Source organism: Myxocyprinus asiaticus, chromosome 9 (assembly GCF_019703515.2).
Source record: "Myxocyprinus asiaticus isolate MX2 ecotype Aquarium Trade chromosome 9, UBuf_Myxa_2, whole genome shotgun sequence".
NCBI lineage: Eukaryota > Metazoa > Chordata > Actinopteri > Cypriniformes > Catostomidae > Myxocyprinus > Myxocyprinus asiaticus.
In genome coordinates, this window is record NC_059352.1 from 28763299 (window position 1) to 28789998 (window position 26700).

A 26700-nucleotide genomic window follows, 5' to 3' on the forward strand; every position below is an offset into this window, starting at 1 on the left:
GTTCCCAACACCAGTGTAGAAATGAAAAGTGACTGTTGTCCTGGATAGTAATATTGTTTCTGTTTGCGGCCATTATAAAATCTTAGCTTGTATTGATGTTTATACATGGGAGACACCAAACAGAAGTAATGTAACATTTTTAGCATGTTATCAAGCTTAAATTATTTTATAATCAATTGGCCTTGTGATACCCTAGAAACAAAACAGAACATCAAGGTTATCAGATCAGTATTTTATGTACATTCAAATATGAATATTGTATTTGGACATTACCTTTAATAGTGTTAACATGCTGTACAATGTTGTTCATGACGTGTAAATTGTAGATGCTATCAGGAAATGTAAATAAGATTTGATTACATCACTGCAAAGATAAGTAAATAATGTTTAACCCAACAGGGGAGCAATGACTGAATTTTTACATTTACATTCTCAGCAGTAGTTTAGCCATACATGTAAAATTGTATTAATAAAGCCTCTTTTTTTTATTTATTTATTTTTTTTTTTATGGAGTAAATATTTTTGTGTTATTAAACAGAAATCTGTTCATTTGCTCTTTTTTTGATGGAAGAGTAGTTGTAAAATTCTTACACAAACTAAATGTCCAAAAATATTTTAAGAGGGCTGACAAAAACGTATTTATTTACTGCAGTCCACATAGCTATTTTACTAAGGTTTACTTTTATTTGTTAATTTGTGTATGCAGATTTAAATATTCTGACCTAAAACACAATTTATGGTTTTAGGATCTCAACAAAATGGTTCTTTTTTCAGTTAAACAGAATATAAAGGAAAATGAATGACTGTTTTATTAAACAGTTACAGTCACTGTTCAGCCACAAGCTTGTATCAGAACTCAAAGTTAGATGATTGACCAACAGGTGAAAGGTTTACACACAGTTTACAGGAGTTAACCATTGCCTCAGCCTCTCTGTGTGCCGGCAGCATTATGTCCTCTCTATCTGTTCCTCCACCGGCATGTCTGTTACAGCCTTTCACCGTCCCCCAGCGTCTTATGCTTGGACCAGGACCGTCCAATGTACCTGCACGGATCTCGGCAGCTGGAGCCCAACCCATGCTGGGTCACTTGCATGCAGAAACCATTGAGGTAATATATGCTTTGGTTAAGTGTATATTTTAATGACTTCTGAAATGTCTAAAACTACTTCTAAACATCATAATGACTGGTCTTTCTTGTTATATAATGAGGTGGTGCTTTACAGTGTAGTACTGCACTGGCTCAGATGAATAAATACAATACAGTGTGGGACTGAATTGCCTTAGTAATGTCAGATCTTGTAGAAATAAGTCAAAAAGTGGTAAAGAAAACAACAACAGAGACTACCATGTTTAAAAAAATCTTTTATAAATGTAAGTAAATCAATTGTCCTTTTCTAGAAATCAGCCAACTCTTTAATATGTGCCAAATTCTTGCCGCTCTTTCATTTGATCAGATGCATTAAAGTTTGTTTGTGTTCATTTCAGATTATGAATCACATTAAGAGTGGCATTCAGTATGCATTTCAGACTCGGAACAGAATGACTCTGGCTGTGAGTGGACCGGGTCATGCTGCAATGGAGTGTGCCATCTTTAACTCACTGGAGCCCGGAGAAAGTGTGCTCATAGCAGTCAATGGCATATGGGGGGAGAGGGCTGCTGAGATAGCTGAGAGGATAGGTACTGATTCTGCAGTCAGTTTAAATGGATAGTTCACCCAAAAAAGAAAATTCTCATCATTTACTCACTTTCATGCTATACCAGATGTGTATGACTTTCTTTCATCTGCAGAACACAAACAAAGATTTTTAGAAATATAGTTCAGTTCTGTAGGTCCATACAATGCAAGTGAATGGTAACCAGACCTTTCAAGCTCCAAAAAATCATAAAAGCAGCATAAAAGTAATCCAGTGGTTTAATATACAGGTGCATCTCAATAAATTAGAATGTTGTGGAAAAGTTCATTTATTTCAGTATTTCAACTCAAATTGTGAAACTCGTGTATTAAATAAATTCAGTGCACACAGACTGAAGTAGTTTAAGTCTTTGGTTCTTTTAATTGTGATGATTTTGGCTCACATTTAACAAAAACCCACCAATTCACTATCTCAAAAAATTAGAATACATCATAAGACCAATAAAAAAACAACAACAAAAAAAAATAAACATTTTTAGTGAATTGTTGGCCTTCTGGAAAGTATGTTCATTATGTACTCAATACTTGGTAGGGGCTCCTTTTTGCTTTAATTACTGCCTCAATTCGGCGTGGCATGGAGGTGATCAGTTTGTGGCACTGCTGAGGTGGTATGGAAGCCCAGGTTTCTTTGACAGTGGCCTTCAGCTCATCTGCATTTTTTGGTCTCTTGTTTCTCATTTTCCTCTTGACAATACCCCATAGATTCTCTATGGGGTTCAGGTCTGGTGAGTTTGCTGGCCAGTCAAGCACACCAACACCATGGTCATTTAACCAACTTTTGGTGCTTTTGGCAGTGTGGGCAGGTGCCAAATCCTGCTGGAAAATGAAATCAGCATCTTTAAAAAGCTGGTCAGCAGAAGGAAGCATGAAGTGCTCCAAAATTTCTTGGTAAATGGGCGCAGTGACTTTGGTTTTCAAAAAACACAATGGACCAACACCAGCAGATGACATTGCACCCCAAATCATCACAGACTGTGGAAACTTAACACTGGACTTCAAGCAACTTGGGCTATGAGCTTCTCCACCCTTCCTCCAGACTCTAGGACCTTGGTTTCCAAATGAAATACAAAACTTGCTCTCATCTGAAAAGAGGACTTTGGACCACTGGGCAACAGTCCAGTTCTTCTTCTCCTTAGCCCAGGTAAGACGCCTCTGACGTTGTCTGTGGTTCAGGAGTGGCTTAACAAGAGGAATACGACAACTGTAGCCAAATTCCTTGACACGTCTGTGTGTGGTGGCTCTTGATGCCTTGACCGCAGCCTCAGTCCATTCCTTGTGAAGTTCACCCAAATTCTTGAATCGATTTTGCTTGACAATCCTCATAAGGCTGTGGTTCTCTCGGTTGGTTGTGCATCTTTTTCTTCCACACTTTTTCCTTCTACTCAACTTTCTGTTAACATGCTTGGATACAGCACTCTGTGAACAGCCAGCTTCTTTGGCAATGAATGTTTGTGGCTTACCCTCCTTGTGAAGGGTGTCAATGATTGTCTTCTGGACAACTGTCAGATCAGCAGTCTTCCCCATGATTGTGTAGCCTAGTGAACCAAACTGAGAGACCATTTTGAAGGCTCAGGAAACCTTTGTAGGTGTTTTGAGTTGATTAGCTGATTGGCATATCACCATATTCTAATTTTTTGAGATAGTGAATTGGCGGGTTTTTGTTAAATGTGAGCCAAAATCATCACAATTAAAAGAACCAAAGACTTAAACTACTTCAGTCTGTGTGCATTGAATTTATTTAATACACGAGTTTCACAATTTGAGTTGAATTACTGAAATAAATGAACTTTTCCACGACATTCTAATTTATTGAGATGCACCTGTATGTATTCTGAAGCGATGCAATCACTTTGGGTGAGAAACAGATCAATATTTTTTTTCTTTGTTTACTATAAATCTCCACTTTCACTTCAGAATGTGAAAGTGGAGATTCATAGTAAAAGAAGGGCTTAACTGTTGAGCTGTTTCTCACCCACACCTATTATATAGTTTATGAAGACATAGATTAAACCACTGGCATCATATGGATTACTTTTATGCTGCCTTTATGTGATTTTAGTAGATTGAAAGGTCTGGTCACCATTCATCTGACTTGTATGGACCCACAGAGCTGAGATATTCTTTTAAAAAATCTTTGTTTGTGCTCTTCAGAAAAAGAAGTCATACATATCTGGGATGGAATGAAAGTGAGTAAATGATGGGATCATTTTCATTTTTGGGTGAACTATCCATTTAAGTATACAGCATAAATCTATGGGTTTTTCAGAGGTGGTTCAGAACATGATCAACTCATATACTCATCCTGCTTTCAACAGGTGCCAAAGTGAACACAGTTGTTACCTCTGCTGGTGGGTACTTCACAAATGAGGAAATTGAGCAGGTAATGTTTTCACATTTAAATTATACTTCAGCAATATCACACGAACAAGGGTGCTTGTGTTCATTACAACAGCATTTATTTACTTTTATACAACAATTCTATGAAATAGTTCCACCACTGAAAATAATTTCAAAAGAAGCCAAAGAAGTAGCAATCACTGCATGTCGCTGAGCAATACACAGACTGAGAGCTTGTCTGGAATGCCATAAACACAGACAAGCAGAGTGATAAAAACAGTGTATTTCCCATGTGCTATTACATAAAATATCAGCACTCTTAGAGCACCGCTTGTCCAATCAAATTGGAGGACTGGAACTAACTGTTGTATAAGTTGCAATACGCATTTACTGAGTATAATTGAAAAAAAAAAAAAATGTCTGCTGTTTTTTAGGGATTAGACAAATATAGACCAGTGGTGTTCTTCCTCACACATGGGGAATCGTCTACAGGAGTGGTCCACCCCATTGATGGCATAGGTGAACTTTGCCACAAGTAAGAAATATCAACAGATGTGTCAGATTAGAAAGGCAGATTTTCTTCCTTTGAACTACCTCATCTTCTTTTATATTCTTTCTCTTAACTTGTCCATATTTTCCCTCCTTGTGTTTGAGCTGTTGTTGGCACACAAATGTACTTATTAACTTTATTTTATTTGAACTTTTTTAGTAATTCTGATGTGTTTTTCAGGTACAACTGCTTGTTTCTGGTCGACTCTGTGGCAGCATTGGGAGGTGCTCCCATCTTCATGGATAAACAAGGTATTGCCTTTTTACAAGTTCTTGGATCACCATCATTGTCTGTGGATCCATGATTTAAACATACATTTTGTGTCTGTAGGTATTGACATTATGTATACTGGCTCTCAGAAGGTCTTGAATGCCCCTCCGGGAACTGCACCAATCTCCTTCAGTGAGAAGGCATGGTGAGACAGAACAGCTACAAGCATCAATAATGGCAGATTTTTTACTTTGTTGTTTGAAAAGTTCACATTTCTAAACAGCTTTCTTTTTTTTTTTTTTTTTTTTTTTTTTGCAGTCAGAAAATATTTAACAGGAAGACAAAGCCAATCTCTTACTTTCTGGATATGAGTTGGCTGGCAAACTATTGGGGTTGCGATGACAAACCTGTACGCGTGTAAGGATCATTTATCACGTTTACCAAGCACGGACATAATACATATAGGCTGCATTCATTAATATTTTGTCCTTGTTAGAGAAGAACAATCAAAGAAATCAATTTTCCATTGCTAAATAATAAAAGAATATGATGCTTTTTCTGCAGTTATCATCACACTGGGCCTGTGTCTGCTTTTTATGGTCTACGGGAGAGCCTGTCCATCCTCACAGAAAGTGTGAGCATATAAAGTATTCTGTATTACACATTATTTTTCAAATTCACATTGTTTTCTGCCATTTCCACATTGCTGTGCTCACTTGAAGAGCAAATGAGCAAATCAAAGACATGACACAGTTACTTAGAGAAAAGCCAATATCGTTTTTTTTTTTTTAAAGGGTCTTGAAAACTCATGGAAACGACATAGAGAGGTCGCAGAGTACTTCCATAAGGGCCTAGAGGAGATGGGCCTAAAACTGTTTGTGCAGGACAAGGTGAACAGAAGAGAGCAACAAACATCTCTACACATTTTACAAGGAAAATATATCAATCAAGTGAATGTAACAAATATTACCTGAAAACTTATTATGTCTTGTAGAAAGCACGACTGCCAACAGTCACCACAATAGTAGCTCCCCCAGGATATGACTGGCGAGAAATTACTGGGTACATTATGAAAACCTATAACATTGAAATCTCTGGGGGCCTGGGGCCCTCTGCTGGCATGGTGAGGAGCTATTGGCTTCAATTAACCATTTATTTTTTACAATTGACTGATCAAACTACAGAACAATAACCCACTGCCTGTGCATTGTCATGGCTCTGTTAAAGAGACTTCTCGTGTTGTTTTACAGGTTTTGCGTGTGGGATTGATGGGATGTAACAGCAGCAATGCTAATGTGGACAAGGTGTTAGAGGCCTTGGCTGATGCTCTTCAACACTGCCACAAGAGCAGAGTTTGACAGCATGACCATCATTGTCAATCTTTTCAACCCCATATAAAGTTAGTCTTTGAAGTAATACAGCTGTGATATTTTATCGCTTTGATATTTTAATCTTGGTGTATTGAGTTATAGGTACAACATAAAATTTTAGTAAATGTGACTGAGCCATAACACCCTTAATCTGACAAATGTGTTTGTTTCCAAAACGTAACCACCTTACATATGTATAGCGAGATCTTAATTACTAAGTATTACTTATATTTAAATAAAATATGAGACTTTGTCTTTGTTTTTGTTTTTTTCGGACAACTTAAAATAGGGTTAAGAAAGTGCATTTCGTCTTATTACAGTCACATGCTTAAGAATACATTTCACCCATAGGACAAAGGTGAGCAGAAGTCACCATGCAGGTCCTGTGCATGATAAATTTAACATTTCTGACTAACGGTGAGGATGGACCCATTGTTGTGGTTTATTTACTTCTCCCATTTTGCAGGAAATGGATTTAAATAAGTGTTTTAATCAGCCACGGCTCCTCTATATGGGCAGATGGAGCAGTGTCCTACTAACATATTTATCCATTTGAAAACAGAGATCCATACTATAAACTGCCAAAAGATTTATTTGATAACCCATAAATGTGTTAAAAATGCTGACAACATGTATGTAAATGTAGCCGAAATCTCCGTTACACTCTGTGGTAGCATATGGGGCAGAAAATATGAGAAGGATATAGCTGCAGTCAGAGCTCCAAAACAGGGCAGGAGATTCAAACCAACAAATATATACCAAAAATATAGGGAGCCCCTAATCTAACCCTTTCTTTAATCCTAAAGACCAAAGTATACTTTATGCTCAGCGTCGACTCCACGCAGAGTCGAATGCGAGCCTGTCAAAGTTGGCACATGGGCGGTTGGCACATGCGTGCTACGACTGCTATGAGATACTGGACAATTTCTCCTCAGGAGTTTAGATGCATAAATATGTCTTTATATTCTTCAGCCTCCTGACCTCTTGACGTGCACATCCACTGTTGTTGTTACCACCTTCGTCTCCTGTTGTTTAGAGGCAGTTACATCTTCTAGTGCTTCTTCATGACTTCAACGGCTAAACTTGTGGACCCACTAAGTAGTGCAAATAATATCAGGCGCATGCAGAATAATTGGGCTGCGTTCGTTCAGTGTTCGAGCACTCTGCTGATGACAAAATTTGCATCGAAGCATACTTTGGGATTAACCATGTGTGGAAGTGGCGCCCCCCCTTTGGAGTTGGCACAACCCCCTTTTGAGTAACCACGCCCTTTTTTAGAGATTCCTCCCCCCCTTTGGAGATCTCCGGCCTGCATCTACTTGGAAAATCTGCTGCCCATCATAACTTCACAGCGCCCCTCATTTTTCCCAATGGAAATCTGTGGTCAAATATGGAACTGCAACAAGCCCTAACTGAACCATCCATGTAGGTATAGCTGCAGGCCAGAGATTTCCAAATGGAGGCAGAATCTCCAGAAGAGGGAGGGGTTACTCCAGAAGGGGGAGGGGTTACTCCAAAAGGGGGCTGCACCAACTCCAAAAGGGGATTTTGCATTATTAAATCATATAGGTCATGTAAAAGTGATGCAGGTGTATTCGCTTATGCTTATCCACTAGCAAAACAGTTCATTGTGTACTTTTTTAGTTTGGCATCTTCTGTAGTTTGTTTCTGACTTGAATGCGACTAAGGTATATGAGCTTCCCATGTGCACTTACAGGGGCAGCAATAGTGCGCACCAGCAGTGTGACAGATTGCGTAACGAACAGATGACAAGTAGTACCGATGAACATATAACAGTGTGTTGTGTAAACAGTTTTTGTAATGTACAACAACCATACCAATAAAGTACTTTGAAAATCAAAGCATCTAAGAACATCCCAATTAATATTAGAGTGCCACCTTGAGGCACAATTATGCAAGGGCACCACATGTTCTGTCAGGAAGTGCATTTGTGTGTTTAACAAGATGAATTATGTAAAATTTATCATTTGGTCTGTTCTCACCCAAAACTGACTGAATTGCTTCAGAAGACATGGATTAAAACACTGAAGTCATATGGATTACTTTTTCTGCTGCCTTTATGTGCTTTTTGGAGCTTAAAAGTTTTAGACACCATTCAATTGCATTGAGTGGACATACAGAGCTTAGATATTCTTCTAAAAATATTTGTTTGTGTTCAGCAGAAGAAAGTCATACACATCTGGGATGGCATGGGGGTGAGTAAATTATTAAGAGAATTTTCATTTTGGGGTGAACTATCCCTTTAAGTGGGCATTTTATTTGTATTTGTTTTATTTATTTATTTTATTTTTGCTTATGAATATAAAATTTAGCAAACAGAATAAAGTGGTTACCTGTTAATTTAAGACCCTTATTTTCTCTGTTTCCATAAAATAAAATAATGTATTTCAATGATAACAACAGCAAAACATTAACTTCTTCACTTATCTGCTTGGTCAGAATCTTTCCCCCGCTTTTGTCGAGTGGTCTGCAACAGCCAATGTTCAGACTTTCACATAGCGTGTAAAGGGTGTCTCATTATTTATTTATTTTTTGTATTTTTTTATTTTTTTTGTGATTAACATTTTTATTGGTTCATCTATTAGAAAGAAACAGCAAAACATATATATACACAGAATCAATATTTAACCCTAACTACCCACTAATACCCCCCCCCCAATCCCAGAGCATCTGCCGCTTTAGGGGGGTGTAAACCACTCCCAAAAACAGTACAAAGCAGGTGGCGCAACTGTAAATACTTATAGAAATGAGATCTGGGAATCCCAAAAAGTTGAACCAAGGGTCTCAACACTCCACTCTCACATAGGTCACCGAGTGTAGTAACCCCACTCCCAATCCATTCTGACCAGCAAAAAGGGGAATTGTTGATACATAATTTGGGGTTCAGCCATATGCTCGAGGCAAAATTTAAATAAATGTCTGAATTAAACACTCTGGACACTTTTGTCCATTCTGAGTTCAAATGTGAGATAACGGGATGTAACTTAACTTCTCCAATTAATTTGATAGAAAGGCTTTGCAATGGTGAAATAGGGGCAAGAACTTCCTGTTCTATACAGAACCAGGGAGGGGCTCTCTCAGGTGGAAGCGACCAATGAGCCAAATGTCTGAGAACAAATGCATAATAATAAAATAAAATCTTGGGTAGGTCAGGCCCACCTTTGTCAATCGGCCTATGTAACTTATTGAAATGTAATTTGGGACGCTTACCATTCCAAATGAAGGACTTCGCTATGCTATCAAATTGCTTGAAAAAAGAGAGGGGGACATCTATAGGGAGAGACTGCAGCAAGTAATTGAATTTTGGAATACAATTCAATTTAATAACATTAACTTTCCCGATCATAGATAAATGCAATGAAGCCCACCTGTCCACATCGCTCGAAAACCGTTTTATTAAGGGGTCAAAATTAACTCTAACTAAATCACACAATTTTGCTGGGAATAAAATGCCCAAATACTTAATGCCCTGTTTGGGCCACTGGAAAGCACCCGGCTGGAAAGCCGTTACTGGGCAGTACGCTGTCAAAGCCAAAGCTTCGGATTTAGACCAATTGACTTTGTATGCTGAAAACTTAGGCAAGGCATAGATCTAGTGGTTTCAGAGACGAATAATAAAATATAATCTTCGTAAAGCAAAAGCTTATGCGCCACACCTCCCGCCACCACTCCTGGAAAATCCTCCTCCTTTCTTATCGCAGCTGCTAATGGTTCCAGGGCAAGACAGAACAATAATGGGGAAAGAGGGCAACCCTGCCGAGTGCCCCTATTCAAAGTAAAATAATCTGAAATTAATCCATTTGACTGTACCGCCACTACAGGGTGTCTATAAATTAACTTAATCCAACCAATAAATGTACTCCCAAACCCGTATATTTCCAAAATCTTAAAAAGATAATCCCATTCTACCATATCAAACGCCTTTTCGGCGTCAAGTGAGATGGCAGCAACCGGAGTCCGATCATTCGCCACTGACCACATGATATTGATGAAACGCCTAATGTTGTCAGAAGAGCTGCGGCCCCTAATAAACCCCACCTGATCTATATGTATAAGAGATGTCATAACTTTACTTAATCGATTAGCCAAAATATTTGACAATATTTCTACATCTAGCTGGATCAGGGAAATTGGACGGTAACTCTTACACTCGCTTGGATCTTTGTCCTTTTTAAGAATCAGACTGATCCGGGCTTGCGTCATGGTTGACGGAAGCATTCCATTCTTTAATGATTCCGTATAAACTTCTGATAAAAGTGGAGCTAGTTCTGCAGCATAAAATCTAAAAAATTCAGCGGCAAAACCATCTGGCCCCTGAAGGCAAGGCCTTAATTACCTCATCGAGCTCCTCCAAGTTTATTTCAGAATCAAGAGAATTTTTTTGCTCAGTCGTCAATTTAGGGAGTTCTAATGGTTCCACAAATTTTCTAATATCTTCATCAGTAGACGAAGACATGGAACTATAAAGATCAAGATAGAATTCTTTAAAAGCATTATTTTCATCAATGGTTGAGGTAAATATTTCACCACCAGCAGATTTCACTGAGGGAATGGTCGAAAAAGACTCTCTCTGTTTTATATATCTTGCCAGAAGCTTCCTTGCTTTGTCCCCCGACTCAAAGTATGACTGTCTTGCCCTGAACAACCAAAACTCCACTTTCCGTGACAAAATAGTATTATATCTGTATTTCAATCAGATCAATTCTCTGAGGCCATCAGACGACATTTGATGCTTCAGCTCTGCCTCGGCATTTTTAATATTCTCTTCCAACTCCACGAGTTCTTGTCCTTTGGATTTTTTGATGAATGAGGCTACTGCATGACCCTACCCCTAAGAACCGCCTTAAGTGCTTCCCAAGTCACGCCCACAGAGGATACTGAGGACTAGTTGGTCTCCATGTAAACATTGATTTTAGTCTTTAAGATTTGTTGGAAATCAGTATTTTGCAAAAGGGATACATTAAAGCGCCAACTATATGATTTCTTTTTCTCTGTATGTGGCAACATCTCTAAACTCACCAGGGTGTGATCTGAGACCAAGATATTTCCAATTGAGCAGTCAACAACAGATGAAATGAGGGATTTAGATATAAAAAAAATAATCTATTCTAGAATAAATCTTATGAACTGATTAAAAAAAATGTATAGTCCCTACCAGATGGGTTCAAAAGTCACCAGATATCTGCAAGACCAAGATTTTTTACACATCCTGTGAAGTGTCACTGTTGCTCTAGGGGGCTTACACACTTTTGCTTCACTATGATCAAGGATTGAGTCCATCAATAAATTAAAGTCTCCTCCCAATATTATAACATAAGGGGTGCCAGTGGTTTGTAACATCCCTCCAAGATCAATAAAAAAGCCCTGATCATCAGCGTTAGGTGCGTAAATATTAGCCAAAATCAACCTTTACCCCTGAATGTCTGTTAAAACAATAATGACTCTTCCTATTTTATCTTTAATCTGTTTGAGAAATTTGAATTGTAGATGTTTATTTATCAGTATAATGACTCCCCTACTTTTACTTGAGCCAGCACTAAAGAAAACATGCCCACCCCATATCTTCCCAAATTTTTCAGCTTCCTGTGGGGAAAGATGCGTTTCTTGAAGAAAGACTATATCATATTTATTACGCTTAAGAATAGAAATAACCTTCCTTCTTTTTATGGGGTGCCCCAACTCATTGACATTCCATGTGGAGAGAGATAATCCACTCATATTAACAACTGACATATTGATATAATAAAAAAATTAATTGTGTGTCATAAGCGTGTCAAAAGCAAGATTATACAGACCACATTCCCCACATTCCCCATTAATGCAACAATCAAACCCCGAAATTCCCCCCCGAACAAAACAAACAGAAAAAATAAAAACATGCGCATTAACCCCGCGCACGACAGTGCCAACTGGCGTCAATCTGTCTAAACTCAAAGAGTCCATGTACGCATGCGAGAACCCCTGCAACAAATTTGCCATCGGATTGCTCAAGTACGGTGCTTCTGCAAAGGTTTTGTGAGGCAAAATTACATAAAAGAAAATACTTTGTAAAACAGACCCCAGCCAACAGGCAGAATAAACACAAAGAACATGTAGATTCATTCACAGAACTATTTTGAAGGTGTGTTCCTCCACAAAACAATCTCCAGCTGATATAAAGCTGTTCAGTTTCTTCGGACAGACAGACAATTGTTCAGTGAGCCGGCTGTTATGAGTGCAGCAGATGTTCTAATGTCCTTTAAAATTACTCCACAAAACAAACTCCAGCCAACAGGAGGCGTAAGCACAAAGAATGATCAGATTCATCCACAGCTGAGCAGAAGGAGTGTTATTCAACAAAACAAGCTCCAGCTGCTAGGCGGAGCCAGCACATAAAGAAACAAAGCAGGCATCCTGGTTCCTTGGGTGATCAAGAGTCAAATTCATTCGGAGGCCGCATAAAAAAAATACATCATGACTTACTCAGTCTGTCAACATTATAAAGACGTCTTTATGTGAGCATGTAGATATTTTGCAGTCATCCATAGTATCCATTCTCAATCTGGCCAGGAACTTCAGTGTAAAAGCGAACTTCCGTCAATGCAAAATTTTCTTGGAGTGTCATGCCACAAAACAAACTCCAGCCGCTAGGCGGAGCCAATGCAGAAAGAAAAAAAAAAAGTCGAGTCACTGAACAGCGAGTCAGTCCACTCACATAAGAAATTGGTTTACTCACCCATAGTTTGTATGAAGGCCAGTGCCTTTTTGGGGCATAAAAATACTTTGCTGCCATCCTTGCTGTCTATTCTCAGTTTGGCCAGAAACACCAGTGCAAAACAAGAAATCCGGGAACAAGAAAATATTGTGATTCTTCCAAGAAAGCTTTCCTTTCCACGAGATCTTTATCGGATGATCTCAGAAATTTGGCCAGAATTGATCGGGCCTGTCTCCCTCAGCAGATCTGTGAGCCGGGACTCTGTGAGCTCGCTCGATTTCCAGCTTATGGCCTGTTATGTCGAGCAGACTTGGGAAGAGCTCGTCTAGGAGTTTCACCATATCTCTGCCCTCTTCATGTTCAGGAATTCCAACAATTCGAATATTGTTCCTTCGATTCCTATTTTCGAGATCTTCCAGTTTTTCCAAAATAAATTCCAAGTCTGTTTTGTACGCGGGCGGATTAGCGGATAATTCCCTTTCCGATGATTCCAGACAATCGATTAGTTTCTCAACATCTGTCACTAACGTGACCAACTCAGAAAATTGTGTTTCCATTGCCGTAATCGATCGACGTATTACAGCGAGATCCTCCAAGTCAGCAACAACCTTCGTCAGCATCACTGTAATGTTGGACAGTTGACGCTGGATTTCATCTCCCGACGTGCCGTCCAAATCGAGTCCCCGGCTCGCAGGCCCTTTAGAGGCCTCAGCTTGAACACGTAAGTGTCTTTTAATGTCTCCAGAGTCTGAGGATTTTTACTTCTTTGCCATGTTTACCTCAAAGAGCAAATATGTAACTGGGTGTATCGAATCTCATCGGTTATAACATGAAAATAATAAAAAAAAAACAGCAAAGTGCGCAGAGCTAGCCGCTCACACATCTGCTTCTCGCATGGCATCACGTGATCACCCCCTTTTTTTCTTTTTTTTTATTACATTTTATTTTAACATTGACAATTGTATTATATATATATATATATATATATATATATATATATATACACACTATATTGCCAAAAGTATTCGCTCACCTGCCTTTAGACGCATATGAACTTAAGTGACATCCCATTCTTAATCCATAGGGTTTAATATGACGTCGGCCCACCCTTTGCAGCTATAACAGCTTCAACTATTCTGGGAAGGCTTTCCACAAGGTTTAGGAGTGTGTTTATGGGAATTTTTGACCATTCTTCCAGAAGCACATTTGTGAGGTCAGACACTGATGTTGGACGAGAAGGCCTGGCTCACAGTCTTCGCTCTAATTCATCCCAAAGGTGCTCTATCGGGTTGAGGTCAGGACTCTGTGCAGGCCAGTCAAGTTCTTCCACACCAAACTCGCTCATCCATGTCTTTATGGACCTTGCTTTGTGCACTGGTGTGCAGTCATGTTGGAACAGGAAGGGGCCATCCCCAAACTGTTCCCACAAAGTTGGGAGCATGGAATTGTCCAAAATCTCTTGGTATGCTGAAGCATTCAGAGTTCCTTTCACTGGAACTAAGGGGCCAAGCCCAGCTCCTGAAAAACAACCCCACACCATAATCCCTCCTCCACCAAACTTCACAGTTGGCACAATGCAGTCAGACAAGTACCGTTCTCCTGGCAACCGCCAAACCCAGACTTGTCCATCAGATTGCCAGATGGAGAAGTGTGATTCGTCACTCCAGAGAACGCATCTCCACTGCTCTAGAGTCCAGTGGCGGCGTGCTTTACACCACTGCATCCGATGCTTTGCATTGCACTTGATGATGTATGGCTTGGATGCAGCTGCTCGGCCATGGAAACCCATTCCATGAAGCTCTCTACGCACTGTTCTTGAGCTAATCTGAAGGCCACATGAACTTTGGAGGTCTGTAGCGACTGACTCTGCAGAAAGTTGGCGACCTGTGCGCACTATGCGCCTCAGCATCCGCTGACCCCGCTCTGTCATTTTACGTGGCCTACCACTTCGTGGCTGAGTTGCTGTCATTCCCAATCGCTTCCACTTTGTTATAATACCACTGACAGTTGACTGTGGAATATTTAGTAGCGAGGAAATTTCACGACTGGACTTGTTGCACAGGTGGCATCCTATCACATTACCACGCTGGAATTCACTGAGCTCCTGAGAGCGGCCCATTCTTTCACAAATGTTTGTAGAAGCAGTCTGCATGCCTAGGTGCTTCATTTTATACACCTGTGGCCATGGAAGTGATTGGAACACCTGAATTCAATTATTTGGATGGGTGAGCGAATACTTTTGGCAATATAGTGTGTGTATGTATATATATATATATATATATATATATATATATATATAAAATGCTTGCTGGCATGGTTTAGACAGAGAGAGAGAGAGAGAGAGAGAGAGAGAGAGAGAGAGAGAGAGAGAGAGAGAGAGAGAGAGAGAGAGAGAGCGAGCGAGCGAGCTGTTTGGGGGACACTGTTCCCATTAAAAAAAAAAAAAAAAAAAAAAAATTATTACGCTTCCTTCGCCGTTTGGACGGGAGCGGGGCTAGGGGGAAACAGAATCCGACGGGGAAACAGAATCCGACGGGGGAACAGACTTCGACACAACACCTCGCCTCTACAATTGTATATGACTTGACCACTACACAATTTAGTGAATCTTATTTGTCCTTTCCCGTGCACCGTAGAAGGGGGAGGATCAAACAGAAATGTGTTTTTTTTTTTTTTTGAAGAAAAGAACCGCTTAAAGACATGACGGATTGAGCACGATTTGCTATCGTTTATCGCTATCGTTTACTTAGGGTTTTAAAGTGTTTGTTTTTTTTTTTTTTGAAGAGCTATGTCTTGCGGAAGAGGAGCTTTGATTGTGCTGGAGGGAGTAGACAGAGCCGGGAAAACCACACAGTGTCACAAACTCATGGAGGCGTTACAGCAGAGTGGACGAGCCGCAGAAATTATGCGCTTTCCTGGTAAAATCACGGACCCCGTCCTTGACCAACCTATAAGAAGTGTTTGTTATCTAGACATACTGCAATTCTCTCAGAGTAATGTGAATCATAGGTCCAAAAATGTAGCTTACTTGGAACACTTCTGTGAACAAAAATTTTGTCTAAGCAGGCTTCTCACTTGGATTCGAGACACAGACTTAATCCATATAGTGTTTGTCTTTGTTCTGTATTGACCGCATAAAGTGTTTTCCATCCAGACAGAACCACTAAGATTGGCCAGCTCATCAGTTCATACCTGGAGAAGAAGAGTAATCTGGAGGATCACACAGTCCACCTGCTCTTTTCAGCAAACCGCTGGGAAATGGTGTATGTTATCACTTCAGAGTATTACATCCAGTTCCATGGTGTGTCTAGAAATGCAGTGAATCTTATGCACAGGAATGTCCCATTGACTGATACTGATCCATCTATCTATCCATCCGTCTGTCAATCACAATCACCAAAAAAGGGTTTCTTTCTCATAACTTAAAATCTTTATTGCATAATTTATGTATTTTCCCTCATTATGTCCATGCGAATCAAAGATAAAAAAAATTTGTTGACGTTGCATTGGTTAACTAGATTGCACTGACCTTTAGCCTTGTTCAAATCTTATTTTTGTTGTTTGCAGTTAGAGATTATACTTTGTCAAAAGTTGATCGAAGTGCAACAAGTCAGCATTTTCAAAGCTCTTTTCTAACTTCAGGCCTCTGATGAAACAGAAGTTGGAACAAGGCATAAATCTAGTGGTGGACGGCTATGCATTTTCAGGAGTGGCTTTCACTAGTGCCAAGCCTGTGAGTGTTATTACCACAACAGTTTAATATAAATTAGACATATATAGAAAAAATAGGTGTAGAAATGTGGATTTTTAAATGAGCATAAATGGCATCACATTTTTCATTTTATTTTTTTATTAGTCAATAGCAACACAATTTGAGCATATGTAGATACCTCAGTTTAATTGTTTTGTGTGTTCAGGGCTTCTCTTTGGAGTGGTGCACACGGCCAGACGTGGGACTTCCGAAGCCAGATCTGGTAATGTTTTTGCAGCTGAATCCTAATGTTGCAGCAAACCGTGGAGAATATGGAATTGAACGGTATGAAACAAGCACTTTTCAATGCACAGTTCAGCAGAGGTTTGAAGAGCTCATGAAAGATCAGTCAGTCAACTGGAAGGTGATTTATTTTCATATAAACCAGTATATTGTACATTTGCAGTATATATCCATTTATATTCTAATAATTTGACTCTATCAGATGATGTCTGCTATTTTGACTTTCATAAGTTTCCTTGTTTAGGTGATTGATGCTGCTAGGACCATAGAGGAGGTGCACAAAGATATTAAGCTTTTGAGTGAGGATATCATCAGATTATCTGAAAATCAACTGATTGGAGATCTGTGGAAATGAACAAACCTCCACTTGCAATGGATAAGCTTTTCATATTGACCTAACTAGTGAAAAAAAAACAAGAGAATAAATTGATTGTATTATTTTTTATTTTAAAATGAATTGATTAAATAAATACTCAAAATACACTTGTGTACATAGATTTATAAACATGAAGAAAAAAAACGTTTGTCTGTATAATTACAGAACTTACACAGTCGGTAAATGCTCAACCTTCCTTGGTTGCCATTTATAAGTTGATACGCATCCAAAATTTCACTGACTTAAGAGTAAATGCTAACTCAGATCCAATTAGCAGTGCTCCAAACCAAAACCATAAAATGTGTTATGGCAAACCTGTGGTTAAGTTAAGGGGGTAAAAAGGCACCATATCACTTAAAAATAAATCTGTTGTGTTAAGACTCAATATGGATACACATAAAATGTACATACTGATGATCCTGAGTGACTGTGAGTCCTGACCCTGGCTCACTCAAGATGACACAGGGCAGTCAATTTAGCTGTTTAAGAAGAAAGCTGTGTGTTTGACATGAGTGACTATGCCACCAAATGCCACACTGGCCTTGGACATCAATGGTTTTTATCTTTCACTCCCCTCTGTCCTCCAAGGAGGTTCTACCACAGGATTCAGGAAGTCTCACAAAAGTAACCTTTCTTCACAAAGACAGGATTTCAAACTCTTCGTCTTCAGAATCAAATAAGCGTTCTAGCCGGTCTGAATCAGAGAAGTCTGTTAAGAAATTTATATAGGGGCTAAGAAAAAATATATACCATAAGTGTATACTAATATATATATATATATATATATATATATATATAAAGCATTAAAGCTTATTGGCCACATATACACTGCAGCTATATACAGTTGTCACTCAGTTATTTAGGAGAGTGACAACCGCATTCTAGAATCAACTTCACATTTACTGCGCCTCTGTCGATAGTTAATACCAGTGGTATTAAAATGCCTTGTTTCAATTATAGGCGCAAGACGCCAAAACATTGCTATGGTTATCACTGTCATCCATCGCAATTTCGGGAGTGACTCCTGTATACACACGGAATAGAAACGTAGGGGTTGACACTCCCAACACTTTGCAGTAAGTACGTGGCCATTTTGAATATACAGAAAACGAATAGTATAAGATGTTACCTGGAGTTAGACTAAGTATGTCGGCACTAATTAGACGAGATGGCTGGCTGTCCACCAATTCAAATATAGGAAGACCTCTACAGTTTGAAACCTGTACAAGGAAAAAAGGACAGTGAACAGAAGCTAATAAATATAAAAAGTGCAACATTTAGACAAAACAATAAATAAAATAAAAAATGGAATGACCAAGTACCTTACGAATCTGTGCACACCAGTCATCAAAATCATCCTCTGTTTGACAAAAGAAGCCCTGAGACACAAATTTAGTACAGATGTTACTGCACATGCAGGATTATTTGCAAAATGGCAACTTAATCCAAGGGGTCCCATGTTATTCACAAAAAAAATGACCTTTGCTGTTTTGACACTTATCAATTCAGTTAGGAGTGTAAGGGAAGCTATTTTGAAACTATACCTTGCCAAGCTACTCGTAATATAAAGTACTTCAACTACAGTCAAGCTGCTCTTTTGAAAAAGTAGTGCCTACAGAAAGTCATACCTTCTCAAATTCTTTATCATTTGTCACATTACAACCTGGAAATTTAAATAAATATAATCTCACCATCTTCAGCTGTATTTACACATGACCTTCAACATCAAAGTGAAAATACCATGTAAAACATTCTGAACAATTATTAAAAATTAATTAGTAAAATACATGTTTTAGATAAGTGATCAGCCCCCAAGATTAACCATTACAACTTGCTCAGGTGCAACCAATCACCTTTCAGATCACATACCTGACTAACTGGCCCCCACCTGACATCAATTGTAGTAGTTGATTACTTAAGAAATAAACCGGCTGTTCCATGAGAATTCCATTACTAAGTAGTGCATAGTAATGAATTCAAGAATTCACCATGGTTGGAAAAGTCCTTTCAAAAGGACTCCAGGATAAAATTGTGGAAAGACATAGTTTAGGAGAAGGGTACAAGAAGATTTTAAATGTTTCTTTCCCTCTGAGTACCTTTCAGAGCATTATTAAGAACTGGACAGCACATGACACCACCAAAACTTTGCCCAGATCAGGCCATCCCTCCAAACCGGATGATCATGCCAAGAGGATATAGATCAGGGAAGCTATCAAGAGGCTAAAGGCAACTTTGAAGGATTTACAAGCCCTTACGGTTGAGACTGATCTGTCTGTGCATGACGACAATCTCTCAAGATTTACATAAAGCTGGCCTGTATGGCAAGACAAAAGGCAAAAGGTTTAATGGGTAGAGGAGACAAAAATTTTACTTTTTGGACTGAACTCCAAGTGCTACATTAGGAGAACCAAACACACACCACCAGGGGTGGACTGGGAAGAGAAATCAGCCCGGGATTTTACATAGCAACTGGCCCAAAAGTTGTTGAGCTTGGGTTTTGTGGCCCGTTCTGCATAACGTGGTGGCTCATTTCAGCTTATCGTGGCCCATTTCGCGGCCGGCCCGTCCGGTTCTCCCGATGGCCAATCCGCCCCTGATTGGTCCCAAAGTGCGTCGACCCACCGGGAAAATGCCCAGTATGCCATATTACCAATCCAGCCCTGCACACCATCCAGAATATACCATACCTACTGTGAAGCATGGTGTTGGCAACATTATGCTGTGGGTGATCTCTTAATCGGGGACTGGGCAATTGGTCAGGATTGAAGAGAAAGTTGGTGCTGCCATGTACACCCAAATTCTTGAGGATTGCCCTCTGCTCAACAACTGAAGATGGGCAGGTGGTTCACCTTTCAGCATGACAATGACCCTAAACACACTACCCAAAAAACAATGCAGTGGCTCAAGTATAGGAAGGTCATCGCCGCTCGCCCCGCAATTTGAACAATTCTGCAAAGATTCCCCAATCTAGGTGCGCAAAGCAAGTAGAGACATCTCCAAACAAACTGATGGCAGTCATTAAAGCAAAAGGCAGCTCTACAAAGTATTAAATCCAGGGGTATGATCACTTTTCAAAACCTGTTATTCTAGTTTTTCATCCTCTACATTTTTGGAACTATTGCCTTTTTGTAAATCATTTGTAAAAAAAAAAAAAAGCTTTTTTTGTTTTTTAATGGGTTTTGATTTCAGGCTTTAACACACACAAAAAAAATTGACTATTCCAAAGGGTATGATATTTTCTATAGGCATTGAACAAAAAAGTAGTATACTATATTTCCCTGTGACATTAAACATTTTAGCCAGCAGGTGGTGACAAGACCATTTTTGTGTGCTGTGAGCGAGTTGAACTGGCGTGCATTTGAGTTAGCGCTGCCAGTCAGTGAGCAGTTTCTTTAAAGTCATCGGCAATTGCCTCTCACTCAGTGATCGCTCGGATTACTACCAGACTACAACTGGGAAGTACAGCTTCACCATTAAGGTTTATCGCAGCTGAGAGACACAACAGATGATGTAATCACTAGGGATGCACCGATACCACTTTTTCTCTTCCGATTCCGATATCGGAAATCTCAGAATCAGCCGATACCGATCCCAATCCGATACCAGTGTTTTTTTTTGTATAATCAGTTTAGAATATCTTTACATTATTGTGTGGAACTAATTGGGTGTAATCTTTAATATGTAAAGAAACACAAACCTCTAACTACACATTATTTCAATATAAATGTATAGCTTATTAAGAAAAACGTTATTGTTAACTAGTATACTGGATAATGTAGCAGCAAAATTAACAGTAATTCCAGTACAAGTCATCAGTAGAAAAGAAGCCGTTTTTTTTTTTTTTTTTTGCAATTTTTTTTTCAACTTGTATCTGGACTTTAAAGGATTCAGATCTCTTTTTTGTTCAATTTAGTTGTAAGACATCAGTCCACTTTTTCACAAAGTAATTTTTTGGAACCCATTCTACTTACATTTTATTATATTTTGTAAACAAATGATAATAATAATATATTATAATAGTAATATCTCAATCATGCACCTTTTGTCACAGATCCACCGGTATCTCTCTCTCTCTTTCTTCCTCACTGCCGTCACAGCGCTCACTCTCCCCTGAGTTCTGATTACACTCACCTGCATATCATTAGTGGCTAATCAAGGACTGCATTAATACCCTGCTTTCACACACACGCTTTGTCTGTTTTCATCGATAGTATCTCTGAGACACCTTTCTGCTATGTCAAACATACCCGTGTCTTCATTATTGCCTGCAAGTATCATAAGACTGTTGTGAGTTCTGTTCATCGTGTCTATACCCTGTCTGGATATTACTCACCTGCTGTTTGCCACTCTGCTCAACTGGATTTACTCACAATGTTTACATCACTTTTTCAATCATCTGTTCAATAAACCCTGCTACTGAGTTCATATCTCTGCCTCCGTGAGTCTCTCCATGACACCTTTAACTTTTAAAACCCTCACGTTTTTATTTTGACATTCTGAACTCTCCAGGAAGTCATGTATGTGTCTGTTTGTAGACAAGTTCACAGTAGTTTAATTTGCTTCTTATTCAAATTCTGGTAAAAAAAAAAAAACACCTCCAGTGCCATTCTAAATGCATATTATATCTACATCTGAGATGTTGTTTGTGAGTAGCGCTCAAATATTGCGCACCGCGTGAAGGCTAAAAATAGCCGCGAGTGTGTGTCAGAGCAGCGGCATTCAATAACTCGCTGGAGCTGCGCATGCATTTTATAAATTTACTTATTAAACAGCCTTTTGTGATTCACAGAGCTATCGATCGTCTTCAAGTGGCTTTGAATAAAATGCACGATTCATATGAACTACTTTGTGTTTTAATGGTTCTTTTGTCATTTTGAGCTTGACAGTAACGAACATGACTAACACACAGTATCGGATTTGGATCAGACTCGTCGGACCGATACGCGATCCATTTAAAAACGTCACTATCGGAGCCGATACCGATCCAGGTATCGGATCGGTGCATCCCTAGTAATCACACATACTCAAGGCTAGAAGTCCTTCGTTTTTCCTCATATACAACAGTTCAGCAAACAAATGAATAAAAAAATAAGCAGTATTACACTCGCCTATGGCATTACCATCACAGCCGTGCTGATGTAGGGCCATACAGCACTACTGCTCGTGATATTGCTTAAATATATAACATCCAATTATATAATTTAATCTGATTTTATCCAAATTTATCTGGCACAAAAAAAAAAATTATATATACATTTTTGAATGAATAATGAACAATCTTTGATTGTTTGAATGAATAATGATTTACAATACAATGCAGGGACTTGAATCAGTTAATACTTTTTTGAACCATCTGAACAAACCAATTCATCATAATGTGTTGGACTTTCCAACACTACATACGTATAAGAGAGAGGACAGTTTAGGAGAGAAAGTTTGATTAATGCCACAGCTTGCCTGGCTGTTAAGCAGCGTGTGCAAACATTGAAGTTTTATCACATGGAAAAAGTAGCTTTTTACTGGACAAGCTACACTATATTAAAAATAGCGAGTTACTGACATGCTACTGGGAATGTTGCTACTTTTACATAGATACTCCTCAACACTGCTACCAAGCCTGGTAGGGTCTTAACGTTGAATTTGGCAACACCTTTCATGGTGAAAATTAGTGTTTGTTTATATTTGGCACTACTTACAGCAGCAATGGAGGGGTCAAGCTCACAGATATGCATTCGGCAGGGAGGATGCTGGCAGTGGTAGGAGTCGTCTGGGAAGTGACCCTCTTCACTCGGTTCCACAACTGGCTGAGTGGTATGGGGATCTAGATAAATCAACTCATCACCTGCAGGATGACATCAATAAGAAAAAAGCATGATGCAGTTTCAAATAGAATATACTGCCATGTGGCTCTCAACATTTACTTAATGTCTACAACACAGATAAACTTCCAGACTACTATGCGACTAATGGCATAGATGGGTTAAGCTTGATTAACTTTGCTTACCTACAAAGCCAATGAAGTAGTGAGCGCTGTTTGGCTTGCCACCTATTACTCCTAAAGACTGAGGCATCATGAAGCATTGCTGTGGATAAGATATGAAATTAAATTTGAACACATAAGTTTCAGCAACTAGCCTTAACAGAAAGATGTTAAGTGCTCACATCTATTTGTACAACAGATATGAAATATTTACCTTGAGTGGTTCAATGTAGGCTTCATTGATGTCACTAAGGCCCAGTCTTAGAGGAATCAATAGAACGAGAGGTTTCCACAGAGCTGTCTCTTCCTCTGCAAGAGCACAAGCCCCCTCCAGATATCCATTCATCTCCCGAGGCTCTTCAGAAGCTGCACACGCTCCCCTATCAAAGTCCAGCCACGGCATACACAACCTCTCTACAGACAATAGAAACAATGATCAAACTCATATATCAGACATGTGATTAATTATGTCACAATGATCTTGAAATAGGAGTTCCTATGTGAATAAAAGTAAACAAAGGAAAGATGTCCCCTTTCAAGAACCAGTTCCTAATAGTTCAGCCAAAAATAAAAATTCTCTAGTTCACTTATACAAAAAATAACTCCTTTATTACAGTAAATCTTGATATCAGTGGTCTCCTTTACGATTATGATTTCAAGCTCGATTTCCCTTCCTAGCACCATCTAGTGCTCTGCTCATGCGTCAAGCACTAGGAAGTGTAATCAAGCTTGAAGTCATGATAATGCTAAGAGACTGCTATAGGCAGATGTACAGTGAAAAAGGAGTTATATTTTGGTCTGTTCTCATACAGATTGATTAGATCACTTAAGACATTAAAAGAGTTAAACCACTGAAGTCAGATAACTTTAATGCTACCTTTATATGCTGTTTGAAATGTCAAAGTTTTGGTCACCATTCACTTGCATTTTATTGACCTACAAAGCTGAGATATTCTTCCAAAAAATCTTAGTGTTCTGCATAAGAAAGAAAGTCATACCTCCCTTGGATGGCATGAGAGTGAGTTAAGGATTAGAGAATTTTCATTTTTGGGTGAACTATACTTTTAAACAATCCTTGTACTAATGGAGGTATCTGATAACACCCTAAGGGATTCTAGATAAATGGTTTGACATAAACCTCACTTATGGGGGATTTATGTAGAACAGATACGTACGTCACCATTTGCTCACTTGTGAGACATTATGAAAGAGAACTCACTGATTTCCTCTATGACCACAGTATTGTCCATAGCTACATGAACTGCCAGTCGGCTCCAGGAGTCAAAAATTGCCAGTTTCCTGGATGAGCACAGAAACAACAGCACATCTTTCTATATAAGCAAGAAACAAAACAGATCATTTAACATTTAATAACAAAAAATATTTATTAATCTAATTTGGCACTTACTTGAGTACCTGTGCCACTGTATTAGGACCATACCACTGGCCTATAGACTTGCCCTCACTTACACCCATCTGAGCTAAAAGAAAAGAACAAGCCATATCTGTCATCCAGAGTTATTTACTCCAAGTCAGTAACTGCAGCACCACTGTTATGATGTAATACTATTCAGGCAGCTGACTTGAGTAGTACCTATTTGATGAATGGAATAATAGCTGTCCTTCTTGTCAATGAAGGCATTGAGGATACTGATATATTCCGCTCTCTGCCGCTGACCTGGACTCCATCTCCAGTCTAATAAAACAAAACACAGTTGCAGTAAAAAGTGAACCCTTGGATTTACATTTGATCTTCAAATTTTAGGACCAATTTTTGCACATTATCTAATTTTTATATATATATATATATTTAAAAAAAGCATAAAATACAGTGTTTCTATTGTGGCCGACTTACCTCTACCCAAGTGTCTGCAGATCAATGCCTCCCCAAGAATCATCTGCCCACATCGGAGCATGCAGCCCCAGCCAGTGTCTGTAGTGGGCCCAGTGCCACCTGTAACATAACGTCCATTAACAAACCATCTGAGAAAAAAAAAAAAAACTAAATGGACTATGCGCATGAATAATGAAATGGTGGCATTAGACTGTAAGTGTGCCGACACCATTATGATTGAGGATTATGACTCTGACTCTCACCGATTGGTTGAAAGTTCTTTCTATAAGTGAACCACAAATGTGAAGTGACATCAGCCAGAATCTCATCCTTCTCTGAGATACAAAGAAATGCAAATCTCCTTAGAAGCCAAAATTAGAGACAACAGCACAAAAGCACAAATGTTTCACACCTACCTGTTAGTGCACTGAAATGCTTTCCCAAAATCCAAACAGGCTCTGTGGTCTCTGGGAAATCTTCGATCTCTCCAAAACGCAATGAGTCGTATGTGAGAGTAGCTGTTTTGAGGAAAAAGGAAAACTGAACAATTTTCATCACCTATGAACACTAGAAACATTAAAAATCTTTACTTTTTATCTTCTCATAAAACCAAAGACATTCCTTTAGACACCTGCTGATCTTTTATGTCACATTAGAGCATGACACGGTGCATTCAAGTCTCTATGCTACAACTACTTACCTAATTGATAACAACTTATTACTAATGACAAGGACAACCTGCATCGGCGTCTCCAGCTCTAGTAATTTAAGTGCTACCCCACATACCTTTGTCTCAAAACCTAGTGAGCTTTTTACCAAGACCGCATTATCAAACGTTAAGTAGGCAGCTTACTAGTTTTTGAAACAGCCTTTAAAACATAACTGTTTGCACAACCGTGGAATTTTGGTGCAGTGAGATGTAAAAACAAAAGTGTGTCTGTCCCTCAACTGACACTAGATTTGTGCCATTTTACTGTCTAGCTGGCAGCAGCTGGGGCAGGTATGTACCATATTTCATGTCAAAATCCCAAACTGTAGAGGCCGCCTCTCCACAAACCGGCACGTATTTGGTTGTCGAAAGAAGAATCTTGCTTTTTAACCATTTCATTAGTTCCGGACAGGTTACCGAATATGTAAAGGACTTGTTTCCTTGCTGGTTTCTTACCTGCATCCATCCCGACAGTGATTCAGCCTATGTTGTTTGTTGAGCGTTCTTTACACTGTACGGACCAATAGGAAATGACTTCCGCTTTGCCTCGGGTGCGTCATATATGTTAAAACCAATCAAATCACTTTTACGGACTGGGATGTTTTCTTAACCAATTGAATTTCTCCCAGTGAGGGATATGTTGCCCTTTCTGGGAAGCTGATGTAAACAAGCCAAAATATTTTTCGCAAGCCAAAGTTGTGGAATGTTGGCATTATATTAGCATTCCCCATTTTAAATGGTTTCATGTTTTTATAAACCAAGATACTTTACACAAGAAACGTTGTGTACGATGTAAGCAGCTTTGTTCAATACAGTGTCACGTGGATGCTGCTCGGTATAAATGAGAACCCGACCTGTTGATAAAAACAATTAGAAGCCTGGAAGTTGTTCAATTGATATGCAAATGACAACAACAAATAATACAATAATA

The 26700-nt window shown here is 39.0% G+C and overlaps 3 protein-coding genes across 10 annotated transcripts; 2 read left to right on the forward strand and 1 right to left on the reverse strand.

Moving 5' to 3' along the window:
- The first annotated feature begins 100 nt into the window (after positions 1 to 100).
- On the forward strand, positions 101 to 6414 carry agxta (alanine--glyoxylate and serine--pyruvate aminotransferase a). The gene is made up of 11 exons (XM_051705991.1): positions 101 to 1108; positions 1486 to 1678; positions 4010 to 4074; positions 4466 to 4566; positions 4762 to 4832; positions 4912 to 4996; positions 5110 to 5208; positions 5356 to 5425; positions 5586 to 5681; positions 5786 to 5914; positions 6042 to 6414. The coding sequence occupies exons 1-11, from the start codon at positions 950 to 952 to the stop codon at positions 6147 to 6149; spliced, it is 1176 nt and encodes a 391-aa protein (XP_051561951.1). The 5' UTR covers positions 101 to 949; the 3' UTR covers positions 6150 to 6414.
- A 9093-nt stretch (positions 6415 to 15507) lies between these two features.
- Positions 15508 to 17282, forward strand: dtymk (deoxythymidylate kinase (thymidylate kinase)). The gene is made up of 5 exons (XM_051707513.1): positions 15508 to 15794; positions 16031 to 16139; positions 16519 to 16609; positions 16794 to 16991; positions 17115 to 17282. Exons 1-5 carry the CDS (start codon positions 15665 to 15667, stop codon positions 17223 to 17225), a joined length of 639 nt encoding a protein of 212 aa, XP_051563473.1. The 5' UTR covers positions 15508 to 15664; the 3' UTR covers positions 17226 to 17282.
- Positions 17283 to 17800: 518 nt separating this feature from the next.
- On the reverse strand, positions 17801 to 26310 carry LOC127446519 (cysteine protease ATG4B-like). Of its 8 annotated transcripts, none has more exons than XM_051707503.1 (13): positions 26069 to 26219; positions 25477 to 25578; positions 25324 to 25395; positions 25082 to 25180; positions 24821 to 24922; positions 24643 to 24707; positions 24446 to 24557; positions 23441 to 23640; positions 23251 to 23329; positions 22943 to 23088; positions 18569 to 18625; positions 18376 to 18466; positions 17801 to 17940 (listed from the first exon to the last, which is right to left on the reverse strand). In XM_051707503.1, exons 1-13 carry the CDS (start codon positions 26166 to 26168, stop codon positions 17882 to 17884), a joined length of 1284 nt encoding a protein of 427 aa, XP_051563463.1. In that variant the 5' UTR covers positions 26169 to 26219; the 3' UTR covers positions 17801 to 17881. The 8 variants fall into 8 exon arrangements, with proteins under 8 accessions (XP_051563463.1, XP_051563462.1, XP_051563464.1 ...); XM_051707502.1 differs by having other exon boundaries at positions 17816 to 17955; XM_051707504.1 differs by having other exon boundaries at positions 17816 to 17955; positions 24446 to 24525; positions 24635 to 24707.
- Between the last annotated feature and the right edge of the window lie 390 nt (positions 26311 to 26700).

Bases quoted from the DNA above. Each gene is read 5' to 3' on its own strand.
- agxta (XM_051705991.1), top strand. From the start codon at position 950: ATGTCCTCTCTATCTGTTCCTCCACCGGCATGTCTGTTACAGCCTTTC. The intron at 1,109-1,485 runs GTAATATATGCT...TGTTCATTTCAG, and splicing joins TGCATGCAGAAACCATTGAG to ATTATGAATCACATTAAGAG. The intron at 5,209-5,355 runs GTAAGGATCATT...CTTTTTCTGCAG, and splicing joins GATGACAAACCTGTACGCGT to TTATCATCACACTGGGCCTG.
- LOC127446519 (XM_051707498.1), bottom strand. From the start codon at position 26,168: ATGAAATGGTTAAAAAGCAAGATTCTTCTTTCGACAACCAAATACGTG. The intron at 25,579-26,068 runs GTACATACCTGC...TCCTCAAAACAG, and splicing joins GGATTTTGACATGAAATATG to CTACTCTCACATACGACTCA. The intron at 25,181-25,323 runs GTGAGAGTCAGA...GTTATGTTACAG, and splicing joins AAAGAACTTTCAACCAATCG to GTGGCACTGGGCCCACTACA.
- dtymk (XM_051707513.1), top strand. From the start codon at position 15,665: ATGTCTTGCGGAAGAGGAGCTTTGATTGTGCTGGAGGGAGTAGACAGA. The intron at 16,140-16,518 runs GTATGTTATCAC...TTCTAACTTCAG, and splicing joins GCAAACCGCTGGGAAATGGT to GCCTCTGATGAAACAGAAGT. The intron at 16,610-16,793 runs GTGAGTGTTATT...TTGTGTGTTCAG, and splicing joins CTTTCACTAGTGCCAAGCCT to GGCTTCTCTTTGGAGTGGTG.